Source organism: Anomaloglossus baeobatrachus, chromosome 5 (assembly GCF_048569485.1).
Source record: "Anomaloglossus baeobatrachus isolate aAnoBae1 chromosome 5, aAnoBae1.hap1, whole genome shotgun sequence".
Lineage (NCBI taxonomy): Eukaryota > Metazoa > Chordata > Amphibia > Anura > Aromobatidae > Anomaloglossus > Anomaloglossus baeobatrachus.
The window spans coordinates 84,955,168-84,981,509 of NC_134357.1; the positions used below are offsets into that span (position 1 = coordinate 84,955,168).

The window sequence follows — 26,342 nt, forward strand, 5'->3', positions numbered from 1 at the left end:
CCTCGTCTCCTCCCCTCTCCTCCGTCCCTCGTCTCCTCCCCTCGCCTCCGTCCCTCGTCTCCTCCCCTCGCCTCCGTCCCTCGTCTCCTCCCCTCTCCTCCGTCCCCTCCCCTCGCCTCCGTCCCTCGTCTCCTCCCCTCTCCTCCGTCCCTCGTCTCCTCCCCTCTCCTCCGTCCCTCGTCTCCTCCCCTCGCCTCCGTCCCTCGTCTCCTCCCCTCGCCTCCGTCCCTCGTCTCCTCCCCTCTCCTCCGTCCCTCGTCTCCTCCCCTCTCCTCCGTCCCTCGTCTCCTCCCCTCTCCTCCGTCCCCTCCCCTCTCCTCGCCTCCGTCCCCTCCCCTCTCCTCGCCTCCGTCCCTCGTCTCCTCCCCTCGCCTCCGTCCCTCGTCTCCTCCCCTCTCCTCCGTCCCTCGCCTCCGTCCCTCGTCTCCTCCCCTCGCCTCCGTCCCTCGTCTCCTCCCCTCGCCTCCGTCCCTCGTCTCCTCCCCTCGCCTCCGTCCCTCGTCTCCTCCCCTCGCCTCCGTCCCTCGTCTCCTCCCCTCGCCTCCGTCCCTCGTCTCCTCCCCTCGCCTCCGTCCCTCGTCTCCTCCCCTCGCCTCCGTCCCTCGTCTCCTCCCCTCGCCTCCGTCCCTCGTCTCCTCCCCTCGCCTCCGTCCCTCGTCTCCTCCCCTCGCCTCCGTCCCTCGTCTCCTCCCCTCGCCTCCGTCCCTCGTCTCCTCCCCTCGCCTCCGTCCCTCGTCTCCTCCCCTCGCCTCCGTCCCTCGTCTCCTCCCCTCGCCTCCGTCCCTCGTCTCCTCCCCTCCAGCCGCCGCCGCAGCTCCGCCTCCTCCACCCCGAGATCCGCCATCCTTCCTCGGCAGCACTCAGCACTGCGCCTCCCTGGGAAGCCCCGGCAATGCCTGCGGGGAGGACCCCAGCCCCGGCCGCCGCTCAGTAGGAGGCTGTCGCCTGCCCCCCTCCTCCTCGTCGTCGTCGTCGTCCTCCCGGCGGGGCTGCTGATATCATGACCCAGATCCGGGCACTGCTCAGCGACAAAAGCCGGGATCTGTGATCCGCCGCCCTCTGCCAGCTCACAGCCCTGCCCGAGCCCTGGGACTGTGCCCGCGGTGCCCCCCCGGATTGGCAGCCGCCCAGACATCAGGTATTCTGCTTTTCTTTCTGCTTCTAGCTCTGCTCCATTGAGGCCGTAGACGTCCGGATGGCTTCTCCCCCGGTTACGTTAGCGATCTCCGCCGCGCTGTCCGAGATGGTTGGGTAGGATAGTCTTAAATCCCATGAATTATTTGCCCATTATATTGGACTTCGTGAAAAATTTCCATCAGTCGATCCCCAAAATTCTACACGACGCGCCATGGACGCATCGGCCGTAAGACGGAAACGTGACGGAATAGCGCCTTCAATTGCGGGACTCCGGGCTCATTACGGTTTAAAGGCTATCGAAGCGATCATCATTTGTATCAGTCATCGTTACGTCTGTGGCCGGATTATGGCACTGCCCATCTGTCGTTAACCCTGTCACGTACACAATCATATGGGATGTCTGATTATGTGCTGTAACCGGACCATCTGCCACTCTCTCCAGTACTGATTGGTATAAGGCGCTGGCACGCAGCTCGTCTGTGCATGTGACTTGGGTTTAGCATAGTCTGCTGAGTCCAGTCGGGACTTACTCCCTGCCATTTGCCTATTAACAAGGGGTGGGTTAGATGCCTGGGCGAGAGGGGTCTGCTGGAGCAGACGGGCACCACCTTGGGCTAGAGGGGTCTGCTGGAGCAGACGGGCACCACCTTGGGCTAGAGGGGTCTGCTGGAAGAGGCGGGTGGGCGCCACCTTGGGCGAGAGGGGTCTGCTGGAGCAGACGGGCACCACCTTGGGCAAATGGGGTCTGCATGAGCAGATGGGCACCACATTAGGCGAGAGGGGTCTGCTGGAGCAGGCTGGCGGGCACCACCTTGGGCGAGAGGGGTCTGCTTGAGCAGACGGGCACCATCTTGGGCGATAGGGGTCTGCTGGAAGAGGTGGGTGGGCGCCACCTTGGGCGAGAGGGGTCTGCTGGAGCAGACGGGCACCACCTTGGGCGAGAGGGGTCTGCTGGAGCAGACGGGCACCACCTTGGGCGAGAGGGGTCTGCTGGAGCAGACGGGCACCACCTTGGGCGAGAGGGGTCTGCATGAGCAGACGGGCACCACCTTGGGCGAGAGGGGTCTGCATGAGCAGACGGGCACCACCTTGGGCAAATGGGGTCTGCATGAGCAGATGGGCACCACATTAGGCGAGAGGGGTCTGCTGGAGCAGGCTGGCGGGCACCACCTTGGGCGAGAGGGGTCTGCTGGAGCAGGCTGGCGGGCACCACCTTGGGCGTGAGGGGTCTGCTGGAGCAGGCTGGCGGGCACCACCTTGGGCGAGAGGGGTCTGCTGGAGCAGGCTGGCGGGCACCACCTTGGGCGAGAGGGGTCTGCTGGAGCAGGCGGGCGGGCACCCCCTTGGGCGAGAGGGGTCTGCTGGAGGAGGCAGGCACCTTCATGGGTCGGGGGGGGGGGTGTGTGCTGACGCAGGCGGGCACCAGCCTGGGTCTGGTGGGGGCGGGGGGGTGTCTGCTGAAGCATGCGGGCACCAGCCTGGGCTCCAGAGAGTTGCTGGAGCAGGCAGGCACCATCATGGGGAGGGAAGGGGGGGTGTTGAAGCAGGCGGTCACCGGCATTGGCCCCAGAGGGGTTTGCTGGAGCAGCCTGGCACCAGCTTGGGCAAGAGGGGTCTGTTGGAGCAGGCGGACAGGTTTCATATTGAGGAGTGGAGCACATGTCAGCCCTGGGCTGCGTTTCCTGTACCTTATTAAGCGAGCAGTGTGCTTGCATCACTGAGGCTGGGGCTGATTTCCTTTGACTTTCAGGAGGGTTTACTCTGTGTTTTTTTTTGCAGTATTTACTCACGTCAGTGGAATGTGTTACCGCTCAGAGGCCCGAGCAGGATGATGTAGTCTCTGGCGCTGCTTTTTGTCTACTTTGGTGGCATAATAAACACAAGGTCTGTGCCTGGATAAAGAAGGGGTTAAACGCCCACAACTAGAGCCTGACCTCACCAACCTCAGAGCGGAGGCGAATACCCAGGGGTGTGTGGATTCCTCTTGGGATTCGGGTGTGCTTCCATATGGGATTTAGATTGAGCCCCACTCTGGACGTGCATTAGTGGGTTGTGTACGACGCTGCGGAACATGTCAGTGCTATATGGGTAAGAGAACACATGTACATCCTATCAGGTCTTGCCACAGTGTAGCAATAGACACTGATTCACCATAAGACAAGTGATGGCCATAATCCGGATGTAGATCTTAAAGAGTGAGGCGCACTCCACCATTATCATAATGTGCCTCTATCCTGAGAGCGGACGCGCCGCACAGAGGCCGCCGCACAGAGGCCGCCGCACAGAGGCCGCCGCACAGAGGCCGCCGCACAGAGGCCGCCGCACAGAGGCCGCCGCACAGAGGCCGCCGCACAGAGGCCGCCGCACAGAGGCCGCCGCACAGCCTGCCGTCTGTACAGATGCCCATTGTTAAATCTGTATGGGGCAATTGGACATTTTTGTAACATAATGGAACTCATATTGGGGGCGGAATTGCCTCTATCATACATGAGTGTCCCAAAACTGGAAAGCCTTCAGGAGGGAAGGTTAGGCGTCCAATCAGATTCCTTATTTGACTCCTAGTTTTCTGGAATATTCTTGACTTGCAAATAATCTAATTGGCTAACTAGTCAATTAAGCTCCATATTGTATGGCTCAGCCATTGAATACCGTCTCATTTTGGCTAGCAGTGACCTTGGACATGACCATTGTGGGCTCCCGGCTTTAGCTTGTGGGCAGTGTGGATCTGGTGTGGATGTTGTACCCGATCCCTGAGAGTAGGAGGCACCATGCTGCCATATTGTGCACAATGCATTACCATCTACTAGTGATGTAGCAGATTGTGTGCACCCTGTGACCGTACACCGGAGGGTGGACTCGCAGGCACGTGAAAGGAAGTCAGATTTGCATTGTGAACATCAGTCGGGAAGAGAAAATGATGAAGTGCATTGCACAATGGTATCCATTCCAGTACGTTGCCCATTTACTGCCCTTGATATGCCAATACAAGCTCTTCTACCTGCCTGTGTAAGTGGTTTAGTTGGTGATAATTGGAGCTATTTTTCTTATAACGTCGTCAGTCCACTTCCCAGTGCTGTAAACTGTTCCATTAGGACTTTCTTTCCAGGCAGATCCTCCAAGTGCGGAGTTTACGCATAGGTAATGGAGGAAAAATGCTGAATAATGTGCTATCACATAATCTTCTCCACTCAGCAGGCCAGCGCGAGGAGGCTTCAGATTGAGCGATGTGCCTAAAGCTTGGCCAGCCACCAGAAATCTTGGCCGGTGACTTTCTGGTGACGTAATGGTCCCGGCTGATTTGTGAAAGTAGTTCTGTAGGACAATACAAGGAGGACGGGGGCTGAGCGGACATTGATGGTCATGATGCAGGTGATCTGACCGTGCCCTAGTGCTCAGCTATCAGATCTCCAGCTCTACCCAACTGCGAGTGGGGAAAAAAGTATCCATATCAGAGCAACTCTTCCATTGGTGGCATGCCCCCCCCCCCCTACCTCGATCAGTCGCTCTGTAAAATGGCAGGAGAAGTTAGTAGAGGATGCTCTAACTCTGCCTTTCCGAGTTTGTGAAGAAGTTTTCATCTTGCTTTGGAGCCTTTTGTATTTTATTGCATGTACAATAAACGAGAACCCAGTCTGACCAGAGGCTTATTGAGACGCCAGCAGCTAATGGCGGGATATGTACAAATTCTCGTTCTAGGCTCCATTCAGACATCAGCAAAATGCATAACGAGGGAGAGATGAGGGGATACTGCAGCTTTTGCCCTAGATTTGGGCCCAACCTACACACCAGAATAGGCTTAACACCTTATGGACTGCTACTATGTTTCCCCAAAACTAGAACAGGGTCTTAAATTTTTTGCTCTGAAAAATGGACTAGGGCTTATTTTCAGGGGATTCCTTACTTTTTTTTTTCCGCCCAGAACAGCAATGCACTATTATTCTTAAACAAACAAAAAAAAAAAAAATAATCAACGTTTCTTCAAATATAGACATATTACATTCTGGTACATCAAGATAACTCTCCAAACCCTGTTTGTAACACATGTCCTATCTATTTTATTTACATACATCCATACATACATGCATGCATACATACATACATACATACATGCATATATATATATATACACTAGAAGGTGGCCCGATTCTACGCATCGGGTATTCTAGAATTTACGTATTGTGTAGTTCATGTATGATTTTTGTTATTTATATAGATAGATGTTGTTGTGTGTAGTTACCAAGTGTTTGTGTAGGGGCTGTACATGTTCTGGGTGTGGCGGGGGGTGAGAGCGGTGTTGTATGTGTGTTGCGTTGTTTGTGGAGCGCTGTGTCTGTAGCGTTGTGTGTGTGTGTGTGTGTGTGTGTGTGTGTGTGTGTGTGTGTGTGTTGCGCGGTTTGTGTGGGTGTGGTGTGTTTTGGGGGAAGGTATGTTTTGTGAAATGTGTGTGTTGTGCGGTATGTGCGTATATTTATGTATGCCGCGGTGTTTGTGTGTTGGGTGTTTGTGTGTGCGGCGTTGTCTGTGTGTCTGTGTATGGCGGTGTTTGTGGTTCCCTGTGTGTGTGTGTGTGTGTGTGTGTGTTGGGGGGAGGTGTGCACCTCCCATCGTGCTCCATCCCCCATGCTGCCCACCCCCCATCGTGCTCCATCCCCCATGCTGCCCACCCCCCATCGTGCTCCATCCCCGATGCTGCCCACCCCACATCGTGCTCCATCCCCGATGCTGCGCACCCCCCATCGTGCTCCATCCCCCATCGTGCTCCATCCCCCATCGTGCTCCATCCCCCATCGTGCTCCATCCCCCATCGTGCTCCATCCCCCATCGTGCTCCATCCCCCATCGTGCTCCATCCCCCATCGTGCTCCATCCCCCATCGTGCTCCATCCCCCATCGTGCTCCATCCCCCATCGTGCTCCATCCCCCATGCTGCGCACCCCCCATCGTGCGACATCCCCCATGCTGCGCACCCCATCGTGCTCCATCCCCCATGCTATAATAGTTCTCCTATTATACTCAGAGAGGAGTATAATAGGAGGACTATAATAGAAGGAGTAGTCCTGGGGGGAGAGGAGTATAATGCCGGCTCCCTGCACATGTGTACCGGGAGCCGGTGTACGCTGGTAACTATGATACACATCGGGTAACTAAGGGACCTTAGTTACCCGATGTGTATAATGGTTACCAGCGTTCACCGGCTCCGTCACGATCCCAGCATCGCAAGGTTATGTCTGGCGCTGCTGGGATCGTGACGGAGCCGGTGTACACTGGTAACTATGATACACATCGGGTAACTAAGGGACCTTAGTTACCCGATGTGTATAATGGTTACCAGCGTTCACCGGCTCCGTCAAGATCCCAGCATCGCAAGGTTATGTGTGGCGATGCATGCGGAGGGCCGGGGCGAGTGGCCAATCCATGCGGAGGGCGGGGCCAGGCCGAGGCGAGCGACCAATCCGTGGGGGGGAGGAGCCGAGGTGAGGCGAGCGGCCAATCCGTGCGGGGGGACGGGGCCATGGTGAGCCCAGCGGCCAATCAGCTTTGTGTCACAGTAAGGACACAATTTTGGAGGGAGGGAGACAGACAGACAGACAGACAGACAGACAGACAGACAGACAGACAGACAGACAGACAGACAGACAGACAGACAGACAGACAGACAGACAGACAGACAGACAGACAGACAGGATAAGGCAAATATATATATATATATATATATATATATATATATATATATATATATATATATATATATATATATATATATATATATAATATATATATATATAACACACACACACATCTATATCTACACACACACACACACACACATCTATATCTACACACACCCCAGCATTCTCCTCTTCAGCCTTAAGGCCCTGTGCCAGGTTTGTGGTTGTGTACAAATGGAACAATATGTCCATGATTTCACTGCATCCACAGATCTGCCAAAGATTTATCTCTGTGTGTGACAGGGACTTTAGATTACTGCATTGACCTTTGGTTACATCATGTGATGTATAAGGTCCTGTTGCAGTGTTGTCATCATTATATAAACCCTCGGGCCCTAGGAGAATGGGTCCTGTGAAATTTCCCGGTTTGCTCTCCCATCCACTTAATGCCAGTCCTGCATACCAGCCTGATCCCTGCAATTGAGACCTTTGGTCACATGACTGTGAATGCATGGAAGGTCCTTAAACAATGTGATCCTCTGAATACATCTGCTTGGGTCCCTTAGAGTGTGGGGCCCTGATAAATTGCCCAGTTTTACTCCCTCCTAACACCGTCCCTGACTGTAACTAGGGCTTGCTTTTGGAGTAGGGCTTTTATTTCACGCACACTTCAAAAATGCTGTAAAATAATGGCAGGTCTTATTTTCGGTGAAACACGGTATTACATATGTATGGGCTCAATTTTCCTGGAAGAAAAGCTTACATACCTGAGAGGATTGGAATTCTTCTAGGTTTTATCTACCTTTACTGTGTAGTTGTAGTGAATGTGAAGGATCCCCTACATAATGGTGTCTTATTCCAGAGACCCTGCAGTGAGATGAGTAGATGCCGATTTGCTTCTCTCTGGGGGCCATTTTCTTCTGTTTTGGTGCTTTGCTTTATGCCCGGCCTAGCTGCAATGACATGATTTTTGTTTTCACTGCTGGTAAGTGTCTGATCCATCTGTACATCTATCCTTCCTACATAACCTTCAGTCTGCGCTCAGACAATGCAGATAGCTGTTTGACCTTTGACAGGATGAGGACAGTCCTGACAACTGGAGCTGGCAAGGCGCTGCCTCTTGAAATTATCTTCAGAGAGGACTCATTGACCCGTGATTAATCATTCACGGTGGAATGTGCTGCTGGCTGTTCTGTTCCCCTGCCGAGGATCTGGTTAAGGACACGGATTGCTGTTTTATTTATTTATTTATTTTTTTTTTTTAAGTATTTTGGATGCATCTTATCCAGTCCCAGTTAAAGAGATTTTGCCGTCAAGGTGCCCCAACCTACATTTCCTTTTCTTTGAGTGTCTGCTATGTGGATAATAATGTTTTTCTGAAAGCCACAACGTTAGGAAACGATTACTTAATGCTATGGGTTATTTGTTTTGCTGATGTGTAGGTTAGTGTCTATCAGACGATCGACAGGAAGCCACATTTACTGATATCGGAAGTGCTGATCTTCAGGCTTCATCAACGTTCAACTAATACAGGGGTTATGGGGTGCGTTAGATATTGCCTGTAGGTGCTGGCGGATTTTGTCCATTGTACGGATTTTCACTGAGTATTTCTTGGATTTTTGACAATGTAATATTTGAGGCAGTAAGACTTTGGCTTCCTAAATTAAAGGTCCTCATATATTTGGGATTATGGCCAGATATTAGTTTGGTCATCAGGTATTCCCCGTAGTGGTGACAGAGATAGAAGCTGCCCTCAGACCCCTCTAGAAACCGATTACAATGTCCGATCCTTTGACTTTGCAAAGTAAAAAATGTCAGTCCCTTCTGCATCTGGGGAGCAATGCCCCATACAAAGGTGGTGGCTGCAATTTACCTAATCAGATTTACCACTTTCTATACCCATTTGGCCCATGAGGCAAATTGTGGTGACCTACTTTATTCACCAGGGACTAGAGATGGGCCAACACACTTTTAAAAAAAAAAACAACAAAAAACAGCATTCGGGTGCTATACTTATGCAAACCACTCGCGTGAGCATTGCTGTGCTCGGGTACACTCAGTGCTCAGCCCAGTGCGAGCCGCTTGCAGTGCCACCCTCCCCTGGAAATGCTGGCCGCGTGTGCGGAGACCCGAACTGCTCAATTAGTGACTTCCATTGGGACCCCGGTCAAGTCTTGGTCCAGAACTAAACTTTTAGCTAAAGTCCGTCTGAAGCCGCCAAACTGCGCTTCCACGTGTCCGCTCATCTCTACTATGGACGAGTCTTGTATCGGGTTGTAGCTCGCTGCTGCGTTTTAATCTTGGTTTGCCTCTTCATGGGTTCATACGCTTCTTGTGGCTGGACCACAAGATTTCCACTTGCCCAATCCTTCCAGTCTCTGCAGTTTTTGGGCTGCAGTAGTAGATGGATGGTTTTTGTTGGGTCCTGTTTTTGTTTGGAGTCTTATTAGCACTAGATGCTCTCATCTTTTGGATTGAGTACCTACCCTCTGGATTGTGATGCTAACCTGTTTTTTCTTCCCCTTTTTGGAGTGAGCTAATTTCCATTTTTTCAGGGTAGAGAAGTTGCTGCCAAAGATATCAGGGAATGACTTGCTTCTTGCTCTGCAGAACACATTCACAGGCCACTGAAAGTATGGGGTCTTGGGAGGGATGGCTGCCGGCCGAACCCCTATATAGCTCTGGAACGTGTATGACCAGACAAATGTGAGTTTACATAGGAGCGCTCCTTTCACGACAATGTAAACCGGCTGCTGATCACCCTATAGTGAAGCATTTTGCTGGTTTATCGGATGCAATAATCTTTTATGCAGCATAAAAGATCGTTCTCGTCGCTACATCATCCGTTGTATACGGGACTCGTGCTGCCGAGCACTATGGCGGCCTGTGTGCACTGGGTGATCTATTCCAGATGGCTGTGCACATCGTTTACTTTACACAGGCAGACAAACAACCACCGATCTGTAACTGTATACCGATCGGCGACTGTATTGTGCCGCCGAGTGTTCTGTGTAAATGGACCTTTAAGTACTAGGATAAACCACCTCCATATTAGTAGACCTTATGTCATTTGTCCTTAGACATGGCTCTTATCTCCTCTGTTTTCATGTCAGTGTGTTAGTACAGTTTCCATACAAGCTCCTTATCACTTGGGCCTTGGCCCTTTTCCTGGGACTCATTTTCTTCTGAGGCTAAACAAATACACTGTTTTTGAGCTGCTCATTGAGAAGAGGAAAAAAAATGGGAGTTGCAACATGGTGTGGAGAGCAGAATAGCGGTGACGTACGGTGCCGGCCGGCACAGAGATCATAATGTGAATCTTGGTTTTATCTGCGGGGACGGGAAGGGGTGTCAGTACATAGACCTGTCCATAAGGTGTGAAGCTCCGGGAATACTTAGCAGAGAGCTGCGATTATTCCCCGCACATGCCCCATGTTCTGAGTGTTCGTATCCGCTGTTGTCAGCGGCCGGTTGACCTGAACGGTATCACAGGACCTGGTTAATCATTAAGAAGTTAGCCTAGATTTTTGTTATCTCAGACGGCACAGCTTGACTGAAAGACAATATACGGAAAAGCACATAGGATTCAGATTACAGATATTACACTCCTGTGTTACATCTGGCAGAAAAAGAGAACAGAAAAAAATCTCCTGTCCTGCAAGCCAAAAAATACTGCGTGTTCCCCTCTGGGTTCACAGTTCCTCTCTGCATAACTAGAAAGATGTAAAATAATTCATCTGCCGCTCACTGAGGCCAAGATTTACATCTATAAAATGTTGTGCGTGTTCCTAAGGGTATAAGGAAGACGCTGGGCTTTACTGAACCCTCCTACAGGACCAGTTAGTGGTGATAAGCGGGGTACGGCCGGCATGGGGTTGTGTAGTGGGTTGATTTGTCCAGACTGGCATGTAACAAAGAAAACCTCTACGTTAATTGACATTTTGAAAGTGATCCTTATTTTAAAGGGGTTTTCTTAAGATTAATTTCCATCAGCGCATGCCTCCTCTGCCTCCAGGCTTCCTTCTTGTTAGGATGTGTGGTGTGTTCTTCATGATTAAGTATTTGGGCGGTGGCATGGTTGCAACATCAGAGAGGGCACAGAGCAAACTGAGGCAGCTATGGAGGGCATGGATTGTGGTCTTATCCAGCAATCTGCCAGCTAAAAAGCTGCTCTTGCAACCGCTGTAGTATAGAGCTTGTAAGCGCTGCTCTCATTTCCTAGGAAACTGCTGACGCTGATGGACTTGAGCGCTCGCCGGTAACCTAGGCATCGAATGGCAAACTTGTTTTAAAGCTGAGGATTTTTAATACCAAGTAAATTAATCGCTTTATTCTACAAGCGCTTTCCAAGATTAACCATTTGTGATGCTAAGAAAACCTCTTTAATTTTTTTTTTTTTTTTAGGACCTAAAATTGATATTGACCATCTTAATCTTTGGGGGGGCCTGATCACCATGATCATAGTGATTAGAATGGGGGTTCCTGTACGCAACCGCATCTGGTTTATCCTTGCGTGTATCGATGCTCCTTACTAATGGGCTAGGAAAAAGGATGGATATATTGGCTAACTAGATTTTAGTCGATTATTGGGGATCAATCCAATTAAATCTTCATGGCTATTCTAAGGGTCCCGTTACACATAGTGACATACCAGCGATCACACCAGGCAGGGATCGCTGGAATGTCGCTACATGGTCGCTGTTGAGCTGTCAATCAGGCAGATCTCCATAGCGATCGGCCACCAGCGACCCGTGTAACGACGGCTCCCTGCACACTGAGAACCGGTGCCCGTTGATCTCCCGCCATCAAACTTGCCGATGCGTGCTACGTAGTGGGAGACCAACGAGCAAAAAATGGTCCTAATCGATATCGTTGGCGAGGTCGCCGATACGTCGCAAAACCTGTGACGTTTCAGCGATCTTGCTATATGTGGCGGGGGCTTAAGGGTAAGATATCAGAGGCTCCTCCAAAAGGAAGACACGCTCATCCGCGGTCAGATGTTTTGGGGGTTCTTGGCCCCTGTTGGTATAGAGCGAGGCACTGGTTTCCCGGAGGAGAAGCCTTTGATGCCAGTCAGAAAGGATGCAGAGGGGGCGAGGTGTTCTCTTCATTGGGAGCCAGTTTCCTACCATAACTTCCCTCCCACGCGTGTATGCATTCAGAGAAAGCGCTTCTCCGAGGTGACCATGTCCAGTGTGGCTATCACCCACCGGTTCAGGCATTCTCAGACAGCTATGGCCAATCAACCCAAGTGATTGTGTGTGGAAATCCACAGGGGTGAGGGCAGTCTTTCATCTGGCAATCCCCTGTTATATTCATTTGAAGGTTTGCCCTCCACTGCAAAACCAACCTCGAAGGTGGAGGAGGACCTGTGCCTGGATCAGAGTTGACGACAACTATTCGCCTTTTGTTGGCACACCAGGGAAAATGAGCTATAAGAAGTAGTCATGGGCTGCGAGAGGGGTAGGCTTGGGTTTGGAGAGACCTCTCGTATACATCACATGGCTAGCACATGCTCTTTGAAGACTTAAGCTCGAGCCCTTCAGACATAAAGCCGTATGACTGTTATTTACATGTGTGGTGTGACTTGTAGCCATTGCTTCGGATACATTTTCTGCACCATCCAATGCTTTTCTGCTGTGGTTTAGAAAGATGAAGGCTCATTAGCTGCCTGGACGGCTGACAGCCCGAGGGCGCACCCTTTATATCCTGGGATCTGGAAACCACAGAATTTCCTGTTCTCTGCAATACAAATAATATTTCTGCTTGAATAATGGTGATGCATCTGCGTTCATTTCCATTGTCTTCTGTCCAAGAAGTGTGTCATCGAGGAGACGGTGGAGAAATAATATCCATGACTTCTAATCTTCCAAATAAAAAAAACCCCAAACGTTTAATTGAATAGAGCTGGCTGTGGATGGGGTTGCCAGCGTTTTCTGTGCTTTGAGGATTTCTGAGATGGTGAACTTTCTCCCTGGAGGCAAATCACTATTGTGGTTTTGACGCTGGCTCTTGCCTTTCACTAATGGAGTTGAGGCCGGCTATCTGATCCTTGGCATTACGCTCTGGAGCTGAACACACGGAGGTGTCTGTTTCAGCCAGAGACCCACTGAGATCATAGGATAAAAATCTGACCTCGCCTCCTTCCCGGGAGGATCAGATCCTGCACCCACACCATGTGTTCCCCAGCCCAGACTGCTCCAGTAGAGGATAAAATCCCCCTGACGTGTAGATTAACTCCTTGTATAGATGGCGTTCAGCCTGCGTCATTGTATTTCTTCTTCGGTTTTTAAACCAGTGACTGAGAAATCCACCAGTATACTGCTGTATTTCTATGCATTGCCAGGGATGGAAACCACGGAGGAGCCCCCTCTACAGTGTCCCCCACTACATCCTAACTCAGGGGTGGGTAATTAATTTCCTGACGGATCACATGAGATGTGACTGTCAGGGAGGCCGAGCAATAGGCTGAAATTAATTCTATTCAATACAATATTAATACAAAAATTATAATATGTTGTGTCACTTAATATTGAGCAGTGTTAAGTATGCCAACCCCCCTCCATGTACAGTGAGCCCACACAGTCCCCCTATATACAGTATGAGCCCCCACATATTCTCTAGATGCAGTATGAGCCCCCACATATTCTCTAGATGCAGTATGAGCCCCCACATATTCTCTCTAGATGCAGTATGAGCCCCCACATATTCTCTAGATGCCGTATGAGCCCCCACATATTCTCTAGATGCCGTATGAGCCCCCACATATTCTCTAGATGCAGTATGAGCCCCCACATATTCTCTCTAGATGCAGTATGAGCCCCCACATATTCTCTCTAGATGCAGTATGAGCCCCCACAGTCCCCCCTATATGCATTATGAGCCCCCACATATTCTCTCTAAATGCCGTATGAGCCCCTACATATTCTCTAGATGCCGTATGAGCCCCTACATATTCTCTAGATGCCGTATGAGCCCCCCACATATTCTCTCTAGATGCCGTATGAGCCCCCACAGTCCCCCTGTATGCATTTTGAGCCCCCACATATTCTCTCTAAATGCCGTATGAGCCCCTACATATTCTCTCTAGATGCAGTGTGAGCCCCCACATATCTCTAGATGCAGTGTGAACCCCCACATATTCTCTCTAGATGCAGTATGAGCCTCCATATATTCTCTAGATGCAGTTTGAGCCCCCACATATTCTCTCTAGATGCAGTATGAGGCCACACAGTCCCCCTATATGCATTATGAGCCCCCACATATTCTCTAGATGCAGTATGAGCCCCACATATTCTCTCTAGATGCAGTATGAGCCCCCACATATTCTCTAGATGCCGTATGAGCCCCCACATATTCTCTAGATGCCGTATGAGCCCCCACATATTCTCTCTAGATGCAGTATGAGCCCCCACATATTCTCTCTAGATGCAGTATGAGCCCCCACATATTCTCTCTAGATGCAGTATGAGCCCCCACAGTCCCCCCTATATGCATTATGAGCCCCCACATATTCTCTCTAAATGCCGTATGAGCCCCTACATATTCTCTAGATGCCGTATGAGCCCCTACATATTCTCTAGATGCCGTATGAGCCCCTACATATTCTCTAGATGCCGTATGAGCCCCTACATATTCTCTAGATGCCGTATGAGCCCCCCACATATTCTCTCTAGATGCCGTATGAGCCCCCACAGTCCCCCTGTATGCATTTTGAGCCCCCACATATTCTCTCTAAATGCCGTATGAGCCCCTACATATTCTCTCTAGATGCAGTGTGAGCCCCCACATATCTCTAGATGCAGTGTGAACCCCCACATATTCTCTCTAGATGCAGTATGAGCCTCCATATATTCTCTAGATGCAGTTTGAGCCCCCACATATTCTCTCTAGATGCAGTATGAGGCCACACAGTCCCCCTATATGCATTATGAGCCCCCACATATTCTCTCTTGATGCCCAGTATGAGCCCTCTACACAGTACCCTTTGGGCCTCCCTCATACATCAATGTCTCTGGTACGTGTGACGTCCATTTTCACACATACCGGAGACACGGACACATGTGAGACCCATTAAAATCAGTGGGCTTAGTCACACATCCATGTTTTCCCATATACCGTGTGCTCCATGCAGTGACATGTCAGTTTTCTGCCAGCAGCACAGGGTGTCACACGGACCGCACACTGATGTGATCTATGTGACACATACCAGAGAAAACAGAGGTCAAATAATATAAAGAACTTTATACGTGCCTGTCTCCCGCACTGCTCTCTCTGCCTCTGCTGTTGCTTCCAGGTCCCGTTCATTATGCTTATTGCATATTCACTGCACTCAGCGCGGACCCGGAAGTAACAGCAGCGCTGCAGATCGAATCGGGGACAGATAAGTATACCAGCTCATGCTGTCTGTGTACTATTCAGATATCACACGAATAGCACAGGAACATGCACACACATACGCACCTTCACTTCGGACTGTGCAAAACATTCGTGTTTAAGAGGCCATATACAGTCAGAGGAACATATAGCCCCTTATTTAGTGTGAGCCCCCAAAAGCCAACTATATACAGTATGAGCCCTCAAGTAGCCTACCTTTTATACAGCATAAGCCCCCAATATTCAGTGGGAGCTCTCACACAGCCTGCTATATAACATATGTATGTATATTTAATTTATAATATTATAGGAAGGCCGTGTGCGGGCTCACACTGACTATAGTGGGCCATGTGGGGGCTCATACTGTATGTGGTTCCCTAAATATGTACGGTATATTATACCGACATTCATCTCGCACCTGTTTTACTGGCGCTCTGTTGATAGCGATGTCAGGGTGGGGATAGCATGGTGTGGCCTGTGGGCAACTAACCCTTTGGCCGGATGTGGCCCATGCGCTGCACTTTGCCCGGGTCTGCCCTAACCTTTTTCTTGATGCTTGCTGTCCTATTATATCTGACTGTAAAACACTGCTAATTTTCCATTCTACAAAGTTCTGTGAAAATTAAAGGAATTGTCTCATCATGTTAAATGGTTAGAATTCCAGAATGCTTCTAAAAACAAGCAATTTATTTTTTATTTTTTTATTAAAAGTCCTCTCTATTGTCGGCATGTGAGCAGTAGTGGCACGTGGCATTGATGAGGTATTGTTATATCCATTTGTGCTCTCTGGTTCCTCTAAATAACGAGCTTATTGTATTATGCTTTTTTAATTTCCTAAAGAAAATGATGCTGTTCTGGTAATCCTCATCCTCAACAGCTCCACGTTTTGCACAAGCTGACATTGGTTGTGTTGTGGTTTTTATTCCTATATAATAGTTACCTGCAGCCTATGAGGCGGCCCGTCTAGTCGGCTCTTTGCTATAGAGCTTGTAAGGGCTGCTCTGAAGCCAGATCCCTCCAGTCTCCGTGCCCCTGCAGTCCTCCAATGCTGAAGAGATAAACCTGCCTATGTTTCAGTATTGGGCAGTTCGGGTCGGCCGCACGCCCTGCCGGCAAATAGTAAGCCAGAAAGTAGTGCCGTGGTGCCCTGCTGAAGACTGGTAACGAGTATAGCCCTTTTAAAGCAGTTTTGGAGACCACAGTGGACATGTCACTCTGCGGCCAATCTGGCTTATGATGTATCCATGCTGTCATGAACTGGTCCCAGTGACCTAGAATATGGTAAAACAGTTTGCGTCATTTTGGGGATGCTTAATAGTTGCGGGTCTTTCCTCCTGTAGATGTGGCCTCTCCTTATCTGCATGTACCATGACTTCCATCGACTTCAGTGTACAAAAGCCATGTTCAAGTGTGGCTACTGGGTTGATTTAGTGGGAAGAGTGGTGAGATAGGACCACCACCTGTCGGCCGTTTTGAGCTTTGCAGTGAAGGCTGAAGCCCCCTTTTATCCAGATATTGTTCTAATGCATTTATATCTATTTTATGTGCTGATGACGTTTGAGATTAGGGTGATTTATGTCTTAATGATTCTCATTTCTTTCTGTTTTAGGCTTTCAAGCCCCTGGTTGGGAACGGCGCGTACAAGTCCATAACCGCAATAGAGTTTTTAGTGGAGAGACATCTGGAGTTTGCAACGGAAGATGGTGCCTTTCAGCCCTATCAGGTGAGGCTGGGAGAGAATAACATGCGGTCTCCAGGCGGTGCCACGTCCTAAGAGGGTGATGTATTGTGAGATGTATTTGCTGTCTGGCCCCTCGGGTGGAAATCTTGTTTGTGGTGCAGATATTAAAGTGAAAATTAAGAGAATAAACACGTAGCCCTATGATTTATAGTCTAGCGGCTGTTTTTGGCTTTCTGCTTTCTAGGGGATGAGTTACGTAAAGGAACTAGTAATTTATCACCCTGTGACAGATGGATACGATTAGTAGAGGGATTAGGTTTGTCCCAGAAACCCTCCTGTAACTATAGCTGACGGGATAAGAGCGTCTACCTGCGCTTCTCCGCTACAGACCTGACACCGGCGGCTACCCATCCGTTACCTATTACATTGTGTGTATTATATTGTTGGCCATTATTTTTTAGGACATTCACGCTTTGCATTTCTTTCTGGAAGATTGGATGTTGGAAAATAGCCCAGTGTGATGCTACGATCCAGAATCCGAGCATATAAGATATTTTAAGGCAATGATTGTTGTTTTTTATTTTTTCATATTTTTGTTGGGTTATGCTTTGTTCACCTCTCATTTTTTACTCTGGCATGTGTATACTTTCTCCATGGACTATAGTTGTAGAAATGTACAATTACAAGTGACGTCATGGTGGAGAGGGCGGTAATCACTAGTGGTGCTTACATTCAAGTGTGCTTTGCTCTTGTGCGGCCGCCATGGAGTATTTAACTGGATGCAGGACCAGCGTACAGCAAATCTTTTTTTGCTCGACGTGTGTGTGTGTGTGTGTGTGTGTGTGTGTGTGTGTGTGTGTGTGTGTGTAATATATATATATATAATACAATCTTTAAGATATTTACACACACCCATGTGTGTGTAAATATTATATTGTATTATATAGTATATATACACACCCACACGTGTGTGTGTGTATATATATATATGTGTATATATTATCACACACACACACACACACACACACACACACACACACACACAATGTATGTGTATGCGTGTATACACACACACATATATATATGAATATAATATAATATTGGCCAATAATCCAGATGAATACCTCTTGCATAGCCAGAAATGAGATGTGAACATGACCTAGCTGGTTATAGCGGAGAATGGTGGTGTGTACTGTATGTATATGTATGTACTCCCAGTATATGGAGTAATAGATGCCAATCTGACAGCAGAGGGCAGGCTGCTGTCCTTGCCTACTGGCACATGTTGCTCCATACAAGGTTATGGCTAAAACGATTGCTGATCTTGTCCTATGATGCGGTGGAAAATCTGAAAACGTTGAGTTGAGGTTATTCTTATCCCTGGCCTTGGACTTTTAAAGCAAATACATGCATATCATAGCTGTGATAAGACGTATTGCAACATACTACCACGTACCAAGCAGGCGTTCAGATGTAGGCATGCCAGCTCTTATGGTTATATTGAGAACATCGAGCCTACTACAGCATTTATTGCCTCCAGGCCCCGTGTCGTTACACTGACTCTCTGTGTATTTTAAACGGAACCTGTCACCGGTTTTTTGGCCTATAAGCTACGGCCACCACCACTGGGCTCTCGTATAGAGGATTCTAACATGCTGTATATAAGAGCCCAGGCCGCTGTGTACAACATAAAAACACTTTATAATACTCACCTAAACGGTCGCTGCGATGGATGTGGCTCAGAAGGGCGTCTTCGTCCTTTTGGTGCTGGCACTGCCTCTTTCGGCCATCCTGGTCACCGCCTCTGTCGTCCTGAAGCCGCGGTGCATGACGCGTCTGTCATACACACTCGCCGGCATTCAGGTCCTGAGCAGGGCAGATCAAAGTATTGTAGTGCGCATGCGCGGGACCGGCAAGTGTGTGACGTAGACGCGTCATGCACACAGGCTTCAGAAGGAGGACAAAGATGGCTGAAAGAGGAGGCACCGGAGGATGAAGACGCCCATCTGAGTCACATCCACCGCACTGACCGGTTTAGGTGAGCATTATAAACTGTTTATGTTCTACACAGCGGCCTGGGCTCTTATACACAGCATGTTAGAATACTGTATATAAGAGCCTGGTGGTGGTGGCCGCAGCTTATAGGGTAAAAAACTGGTGACAGGTTCCCTTTTAAATGGATTAAAAGACCATGGTTGTTTTCTGTCCTAAAATAGTGCCAGCTCCAGACCCTAGGATTGTTTGATATTGCAGCTCAACCTCCTTGAAGTGAATGGAGCGGGGCTGCAAACACGCACAACCCATGGTCAGAGGTGGCACTATTTCTTAACTTTAAGTTTCCTGTCTTAGCTCATTAAAAGGGTTTTCCCACTAACAAAGTTTATTTTAATCAATAGATCTTGGACTAATATCAATAATATCTCTTTAAAACAGGCAGGGAAACGTTTCATCTCACAAAAAGAATCCGCTGTGATCCTGTTCTGTAATATTTGTATATTTTACTTCCTCCCCAGACCCTGTACGGTCAGACACAGCCATTACACAGTACACAGCAGGAGCACATATATAAGATTATCTCAGCACAGGAAAATATTTTTTAAACGCATCCAATTGTGGAAATTAATATTAAAGTTGACTTTAATAGATCTTTGAATAATAATAACTTCTTGTCAAAACCCTTTTTAATCTCTTTAAGTATCACAAAACTGCAACTCCCGTCTTATCTGTGGCCGTCGTGGCACGATGGGAGTGTCCTATAGTATGGAGATTCGTGTGTCGGTACTGGCTCCATGTCAGCCTCACTAATGCGATTCCCATAAATGTAGGAAATACCGGTTTATACAGTTACCAACAAAACAAAAAGCAAATCTAGTAGCCTAAAGAAAAAATGCCAGGTCTCCCCGCCTAAAGGCTGTTATAATTTGGAGGAACTCCCATTTGCGTGAGAGCGCTGGCCTATTCTGCCTGCAGAAGTCCTCCCTCCTCGCTAGCTGCTCTCCACCCTTGGCACGTCGGCAGGGTTTTAATAAACCTTTATTATGTGTGATGGTCTCGGCAGCGTTTCTGGTTCCTGCTATCAATAGCTGCAGTGTGTCCCGATCCTAGGATGGGGTGTGTGGCCAAGAACAGGTTTGGGCACATGTAGCATAGTACGTGTGGCACTGTAACTTTGAGAAATGATTATGTAATTTCCAATGTTATTCTATAATGTGTTTTCAGTTGTGATCATTCAGAATTGATAATTGGCATGTAGTCTACATACTGGAGCCCATGGTTTAGGAACCGGATGTTTCTTGCGGACCCCGCATGTTGTTTCCCAGCTGTGGATACAATAACTGGTCATGTCTCGGTCCCTCACTTTTGGATATGTTGTCGGTGCTGTATACTGATTTTTCAGCTCCCTTCCCTTTTGCAGTCCACATGATGGAGATCTGTCAGACCTCGCTTGTTTCTAGTTGCAGTATGAGGGGTTTTATGCCCCCAATAATGATCAGATATCACCCTGACTATGCCATATAGGACGTTTGGCTCTGCCGGGCGCCCCAGTATTCTCCATATAGAGCCGCTATAAGGGTATATGCCCACGATCCGGGTTCACAGTATTTTTGACGCAGCATGTTTCAGCTATGTCCAAAACCCTGCGTTATACAGTACAAGCATAGTGGACGGGATTTATAGAAATCCCATCCATAGTGCGTGTACTGCCTGCAGCATAAACTGACCTGCGGTGCGGTTTTCTGAGCCGTAAGCATGTCAATTCTTTGCGGAGTCTCAAGCGTTCTCTGCACATGGCGAGAGACTGCAGCACCCTGATCCTGCGGAGACTCGCAGCCCCGCAGGTCAGGACCTGCTACGTCCAGGGCGCAGTGGATCCTGATTGAGGGCACATACCTTACTCTTTATGTGGCACGTCGTCTCTTGGAGAACGAAAGGGGCAGTTGGAAATTGGATATGCAAGATTGTCCACATCACGTGGCCCGAGGATAGCATTATATTATACTGTGTGTCCACCCATATCCTGTCCACCACCATTAACTTGAGAATGGCGTCAGCTATAGGCATAGAAGTGGTGTCTAGGTATAGTAAAGTAGCCATGCGCTACACAATGAAACCACCTATAGCGCCACCTGGTGGACAACAACGAAGTTAGCATTTTTATCTCGAAAACGGAACAAGATAGAGAAAAAAAGTCAATTACAAAGTTGTAGGGCATCATCAATGCAATACGAATCGACACCTTGCATACCGAAATGCTATGATATTAAACCCATGAACCCCCCCCCCAAAACATTGAATGCTGGTCATGCATATGGCGCTCATTTAACTTTGATGCTCAAAGTGGCCACCGTCAGCTGCAATGCACATCTGGACTCTGGACAGCATACTGTATCTTGCTACACGTTGTGCAATATGGTAGGTGACACGTTTGCACAAGCATCTGTGATACGTCGTCGTAGGTCCTGCAATGTTGGTGGAGGGTTCGCATACCCTGCTGTTTGATGTGACCTCACAGAAGTCCAATGGGGTCAGGTCAGGTGATCGTGGAGGCCACTCCATGCAGCCACCATACCCAATGACTTGTAGGAAGGTCTCCATGAGATATCGCTTTACGTCCGCAGCCTTGTGAGTTTTACACGTTCTAATCATACCATTTCTGTATGCAAGGTGTCGATTCGTATTGCATTGATTATGCCCTACAACTTTGTAATTCACTTTTTTTCTCTATCTCGTTCCATTTTCGAGATAAAAACGCTAACTCTGTTGTTTTCCACCAGGTGGCACTATAGGTGGTTTCATTGCGTAGCGCATGGATACTTTACTATACCTAGACACCACTTCTATGCCTATAGCTGCCGCCGTTCTCACGTTAATGGCGGTGGACAGGATATGGGTGGACACACTGTATACAGTTTAGTGTGTTTGCATGGTAATATACCACGTTTATTCTGATTCACATTCCTACATCGGTCACCATTTCCCATCCACTTCCTGCCAGTGTGAACACATTTGCTATAAATTTCATCAAGAGTTAGAATATTATTACATAAGGCTTATCAGCGGTTTACATGTCCCATTGCAAAATCTGTCAGTCGTTAAACGATTACGAAGTCACTAAATGTGTCCGATTTCTCGTAGCCGCAGCTTTTGCAGCTGTTGTAAAGCGCAGTCACATGCTCCGTTATAACACGGCGGCATAGAATTATGATGGTGATAAAATCTAGTTTATTACCGGCTTATATTATCATTACTCCATTCACTTGACTGGTGGCCCAGTTATATTTAAAGCTGGGACTGGGAGAGCAGATAATGCTGATGGGGAGCAGATTTCCAGCACAGGCTTGAATAGAGTCCAGGCTGATAAAGTAAATAGGGAAACACGCATTTGTCCTGAAAGCTTTCTTTGTGTCAATGTTGAGCAAGAGCCAGTGATGAGATTGCACCTTATTTGTTTTACTACGCACTGGCTCTGACACAAATGGATTTGCTTTGCGGTGTTGTTTTCGTCTCTGAAGGAGGTGTATGCGCCAGGCGGTACGGTGGGCTCTCGCGGCATGGTGGGCGTTGTAGTTTTCCAACAGCAGGGGTGTCGCAGGCAGATGATTAATGTCTGTGGCTGGCTACTAGGCCAAACCAGTCATTGGCCACTGCAGATGGGCATGGTATGGCGGCACGGTTCAGCAGCACTGTGGATTCACCATAAAAGATGCAATCTGCCATTTAAAACAAGCGATCTGCGTTTTCGTCGGCTGTTAGATCTAAATGAGCGCTGAACCCCCTTTTGGATATCACAGACCCATGTAAAATAGCCCTCGGTCTCTGTTTATATGATTTGTACCCCTGCTTTTGGCACATACATGTTCTATGCTCAGTAAGCACCTGGCGTGTATGCAGACAGCACCTATAGGGGGCTCCACTCATCAGACTCCATTCTATGTCATTATACATTTGCTGTAAATAGATACACTAATAAATGTTTACATTGCAATACTATAATTAGTGACCCGTCTCGCTGTGTCCTTACACATTGGGTTAGGTGACTTCCATCGGAAGATATTCACAACATTTTACAGGAGGTTCTCTCCTAGATGGGAACAGTCTGGTGGTTGTGATCTTGAATTGATCATTGATATTGATCCTCTTATTAGTGGTTTGGATGGAGAATGACCGCGCGGCCCATTGTCAGCGGCAAGTCCAGCCTTCTGGAATAAGAGGACCTATATTAGGCTGCTTTCACACATCAGTTTTTTTTGCATCAGGCACAATCCGGCTCAAAATCCTATGCACCGGATGCGGTGAAAAAAACTGATCCGTTGCATAAATTTTTCCATGCGGCCCGTCTGTTTTTTGGCGGATCCGGTTTGATGCTGAGCATATACAGTTCAAAAAAACGCATCTGGTCGCCGGATGCGTTTTTTTGCCACATGCTGCCGCATCCGGTGTCCATAGGCTTGTATTGTAAATCGCCATGTGGTTTTTCGCCGCAGACAAAAAATGCTGCAAGCAACGTTCCATCCGGCCGCCGCATCGGCTAAATACGCCTCTTCCGGCAAGAAACAAATGCAAGGCCATGCGGCACAATCCGGTGCTAATGCAAGTCTATGAGGAAAAAACGCATCCGGCGGCAAAAAAAGAATGCACTTTTTCTGCAAAGCGCCGGATTGTTCCTGATTGCAAAAAACTGATGTGTGAAAGCAGCCTTAGCGGTCAGTGTAGCGCTATCCGCAGTGTCCTCTTCTCCTCCTCCGCGGGTGTGAGGGGCCTCCAACCTGAGCTGAGCCATTAATTGAGGACTACTTGAACCCTATACATTTCTTTCTTTGTATTTTTCCTGTTAGTACGTGGGACCTTAAATAACCTAGTGTTTCCCTGAGGAGACCTGATCTGCCGGATGGCTCCGGCCGTGTCACACTTGAGAGGGCATTTTATTCCTTCGTTGTACACAAGTCTCATAAGACACTGTAATAAAAAAAATATAAATATATATATTTCTGCATCTTAATAATAGATCTGTGGCAGCAGGAGGGCCTGCACAGCAAGGTCACTGTATTGTGTGGGGTAACACACTGCTGTTCAGCAATGGCGTAAGCCTCGCCGGTGGCTGCTGCACGAGTGTCCGGGAGTGGAGTAGTTAATGCAGCCAGGTGTATTATTTGTAAAGACAGATACCCTGAGGAAAGGCGGCTGTCACTGCTTGTATGCAGATAATTGGATTGGGAAGGGCTGTTAAAGGGAACCTGTCAACACAAAAATGCAGTCCAATGTGGAGGCACCATGTTATAGAGCAGGGGGAGCTGAGCAGATTATCATTTTGTGAGAACAGATTCAGTATGTGTTTTATCATAGAGTGCTTTTTCTGGGATTTCCAGTCCAGTGGGCGGTCCGGTCAGTGACTGACAGCTGCCTCTGTGTGTCCTCTTGTACAAGGGAAGCTGTCAGTCACTGATCAGACCGCCCACTGGACTGGAAATCCCAGAAAGAGCAGAGGATAAAAACAGATTATACTTAACCTTTTCTCCCAAAATAAATCTGCTCAGCTCCACTTGCTGTATAACATGGCGCCTCCAGATTATACTGTATTTTCTTGGTGACCGGTTCCCTTTTAAGTAGTATACGTACATATGATTTGTGCATGTACTAAATATTTGACTTGCGGCTCTGTAGCCTTGGCTGGTGAGCTTTGTCTAGGGCTAAAGGTCCCGTCACACACGAGATTGTTGCTGAGTCACGGTTTCTGTGACGCAGCACCGGTCTCACCAGCGATCTCATTGTGTGACACCTACCAGCGATCAGGCCCCTGCTGTGAGGTCGCCGGTCGTTGCAGCATGGTCCGGACCATTTTTTTCAAAGGCGATGTCCTGCTGGGCAGGACACATCGCTGTGTTTGACACTGACAGGGTCCTACTGACAGCAGAGATCGTTATACAGGTCGCTACCGCAACCTGTATCATTACCATGTCATTGGTTAGGCCTGACTGTGTGACATCTCACCAGCGACCTCCCAGCGATCCTTATCAGGACGTATCGTTGTCGGGATCGCTGGTAAGTTGTTGTGTGTGTGACTGGGCCTTAAGACAATTGTACGCTTTTTATTTTTACAGTCTTTTGTGTATGATCTGTTACTCTATCTGCAACGCCATGTTAAAGGGGTTGCCGCTTATAACCGTCCTGTTTTGAATGGTCTCAGGTGCGTGATTAAACACCCCCCCCCCCCCTCCAAAAAAACACCAAAAAACTGAACTGGCACCAATACTCCACCCTATGTCCTCTATCTTCTGCCTTTGGGATCCAGTAAGGGTGACGTGTGGCCTCTGGAGCCATCCGGCTGATCGGCTCATACTGGACCTGTGCCTGCTCCGCCGCTCATGTACTTGTATTGGAAGGTCGGGAGGAAAAGCTGTAGGTGAAGTGACCATTTGCCCCATGACTATTGAACGTATATGGCCTGCTGTAATAATTACACAAGCAATGGATTTGCTATATATTAATGGCATCACTCCTGCCTATCTGGATAATTTGTATTGGTTTTGAGCTTTTTTTTTTTTTGTAAGATTTGCACCCCGATCTGTAAACTATTCAGTTGGATGGAGACTGCCGACTTTGTAAATCGGATGAGAAAAAAAGTGCAATTTTTTATCATTTGACTCAGTGGGAATAATTTTGTAAAGATTAGGGTCCATTGTGGCATTGAAGGGCCGGATAGACGTAGCGTAGGAGTCCTTTTGTGCGGTGCTATGCGTCAGTCCCTGACCTCGTGTAAGGTCACTGTGGGCCGTGTGTTAGCGGGGAGCATTGTGTATACCGCTGCTGGATATACGGTACAAGCGGATATAAATGATCTATAAAATACTAAGCACAAACCGTTTCCAGAATTTGTGATGATTAGGTCACAGCGCAGATGTATTTTCCCACCGGCGCCTGTGCCTCTGATTTAGATCTTCATGAGTAGGAAAACACCCTAACTCCTGCAGCGGAAATATTAAAAAAAGAAAATCTTAATGATGCCATTTTTTTGCCTCGGAAGCCGGCGTGGCCATAATCGTTCTTAATTAAGAATTAACTGCCAGAGAAACGTACAGTGCGGTACCCGATCTCTGCGGGGAAGGGGGATTTAAAATGAAATGTCATTTCTTGTCTAGAATGGCGCTGCACCTATAATGTGCTGAAAACTCATTCTGTGCCAGTGTTCCTATTCACTGAATCAAATCCTCCGAGTCCTATTGTACTTCAAAGCTTTCTCCATAAACTCCGGGGTTATCTGAGGATAGTTGTTTTGTTAGCGGCTCCACAGCAGGAATGCTGACACGAATTTTGCAATCTGTGCCATCCCCTTGTGTAAATGAAGCGCTGCAAATAAATTAGACGGCAACAGGCCTGCGAGTTTGTCTTTTTTATATCTTTTGCATCAGCATGTGCTGAATGCTTGTCTGCACAGTCTGCTCTTACCGGAGCCCACTGGGGATGGGCTATCGCTGGACTACA

General features: G+C 48.4%; 1 protein-coding gene across 2 annotated transcripts in view; it reads left to right on the plus strand.

The window, feature by feature from the left end:
* The window catches only part of JMJD1C (jumonji domain containing 1C), a 342,620-nt gene that overhangs the window by 206,395 nt on the left and 109,883 nt on the right, over window positions 1–26,342 (plus strand). The window contains exons 1-2 of one of the 2 annotated variants that reach the window (XM_075348656.1): window positions 1,053–1,138; window positions 16,791–16,904. Coding sequence is in view for 1 of the 2 variants with exons in the window: in XM_075348655.1 (XP_075204770.1) it covers window positions 16,791–16,904 (114 nt within the window). In the remaining variant the exon portion in view is untranslated. Of the gene's footprint in view, window positions 1–1,052; window positions 1,139–16,790; window positions 16,905–26,342 lie in introns of those variants that run through there. The other variant, XM_075348655.1, reaches the window with a different exon arrangement.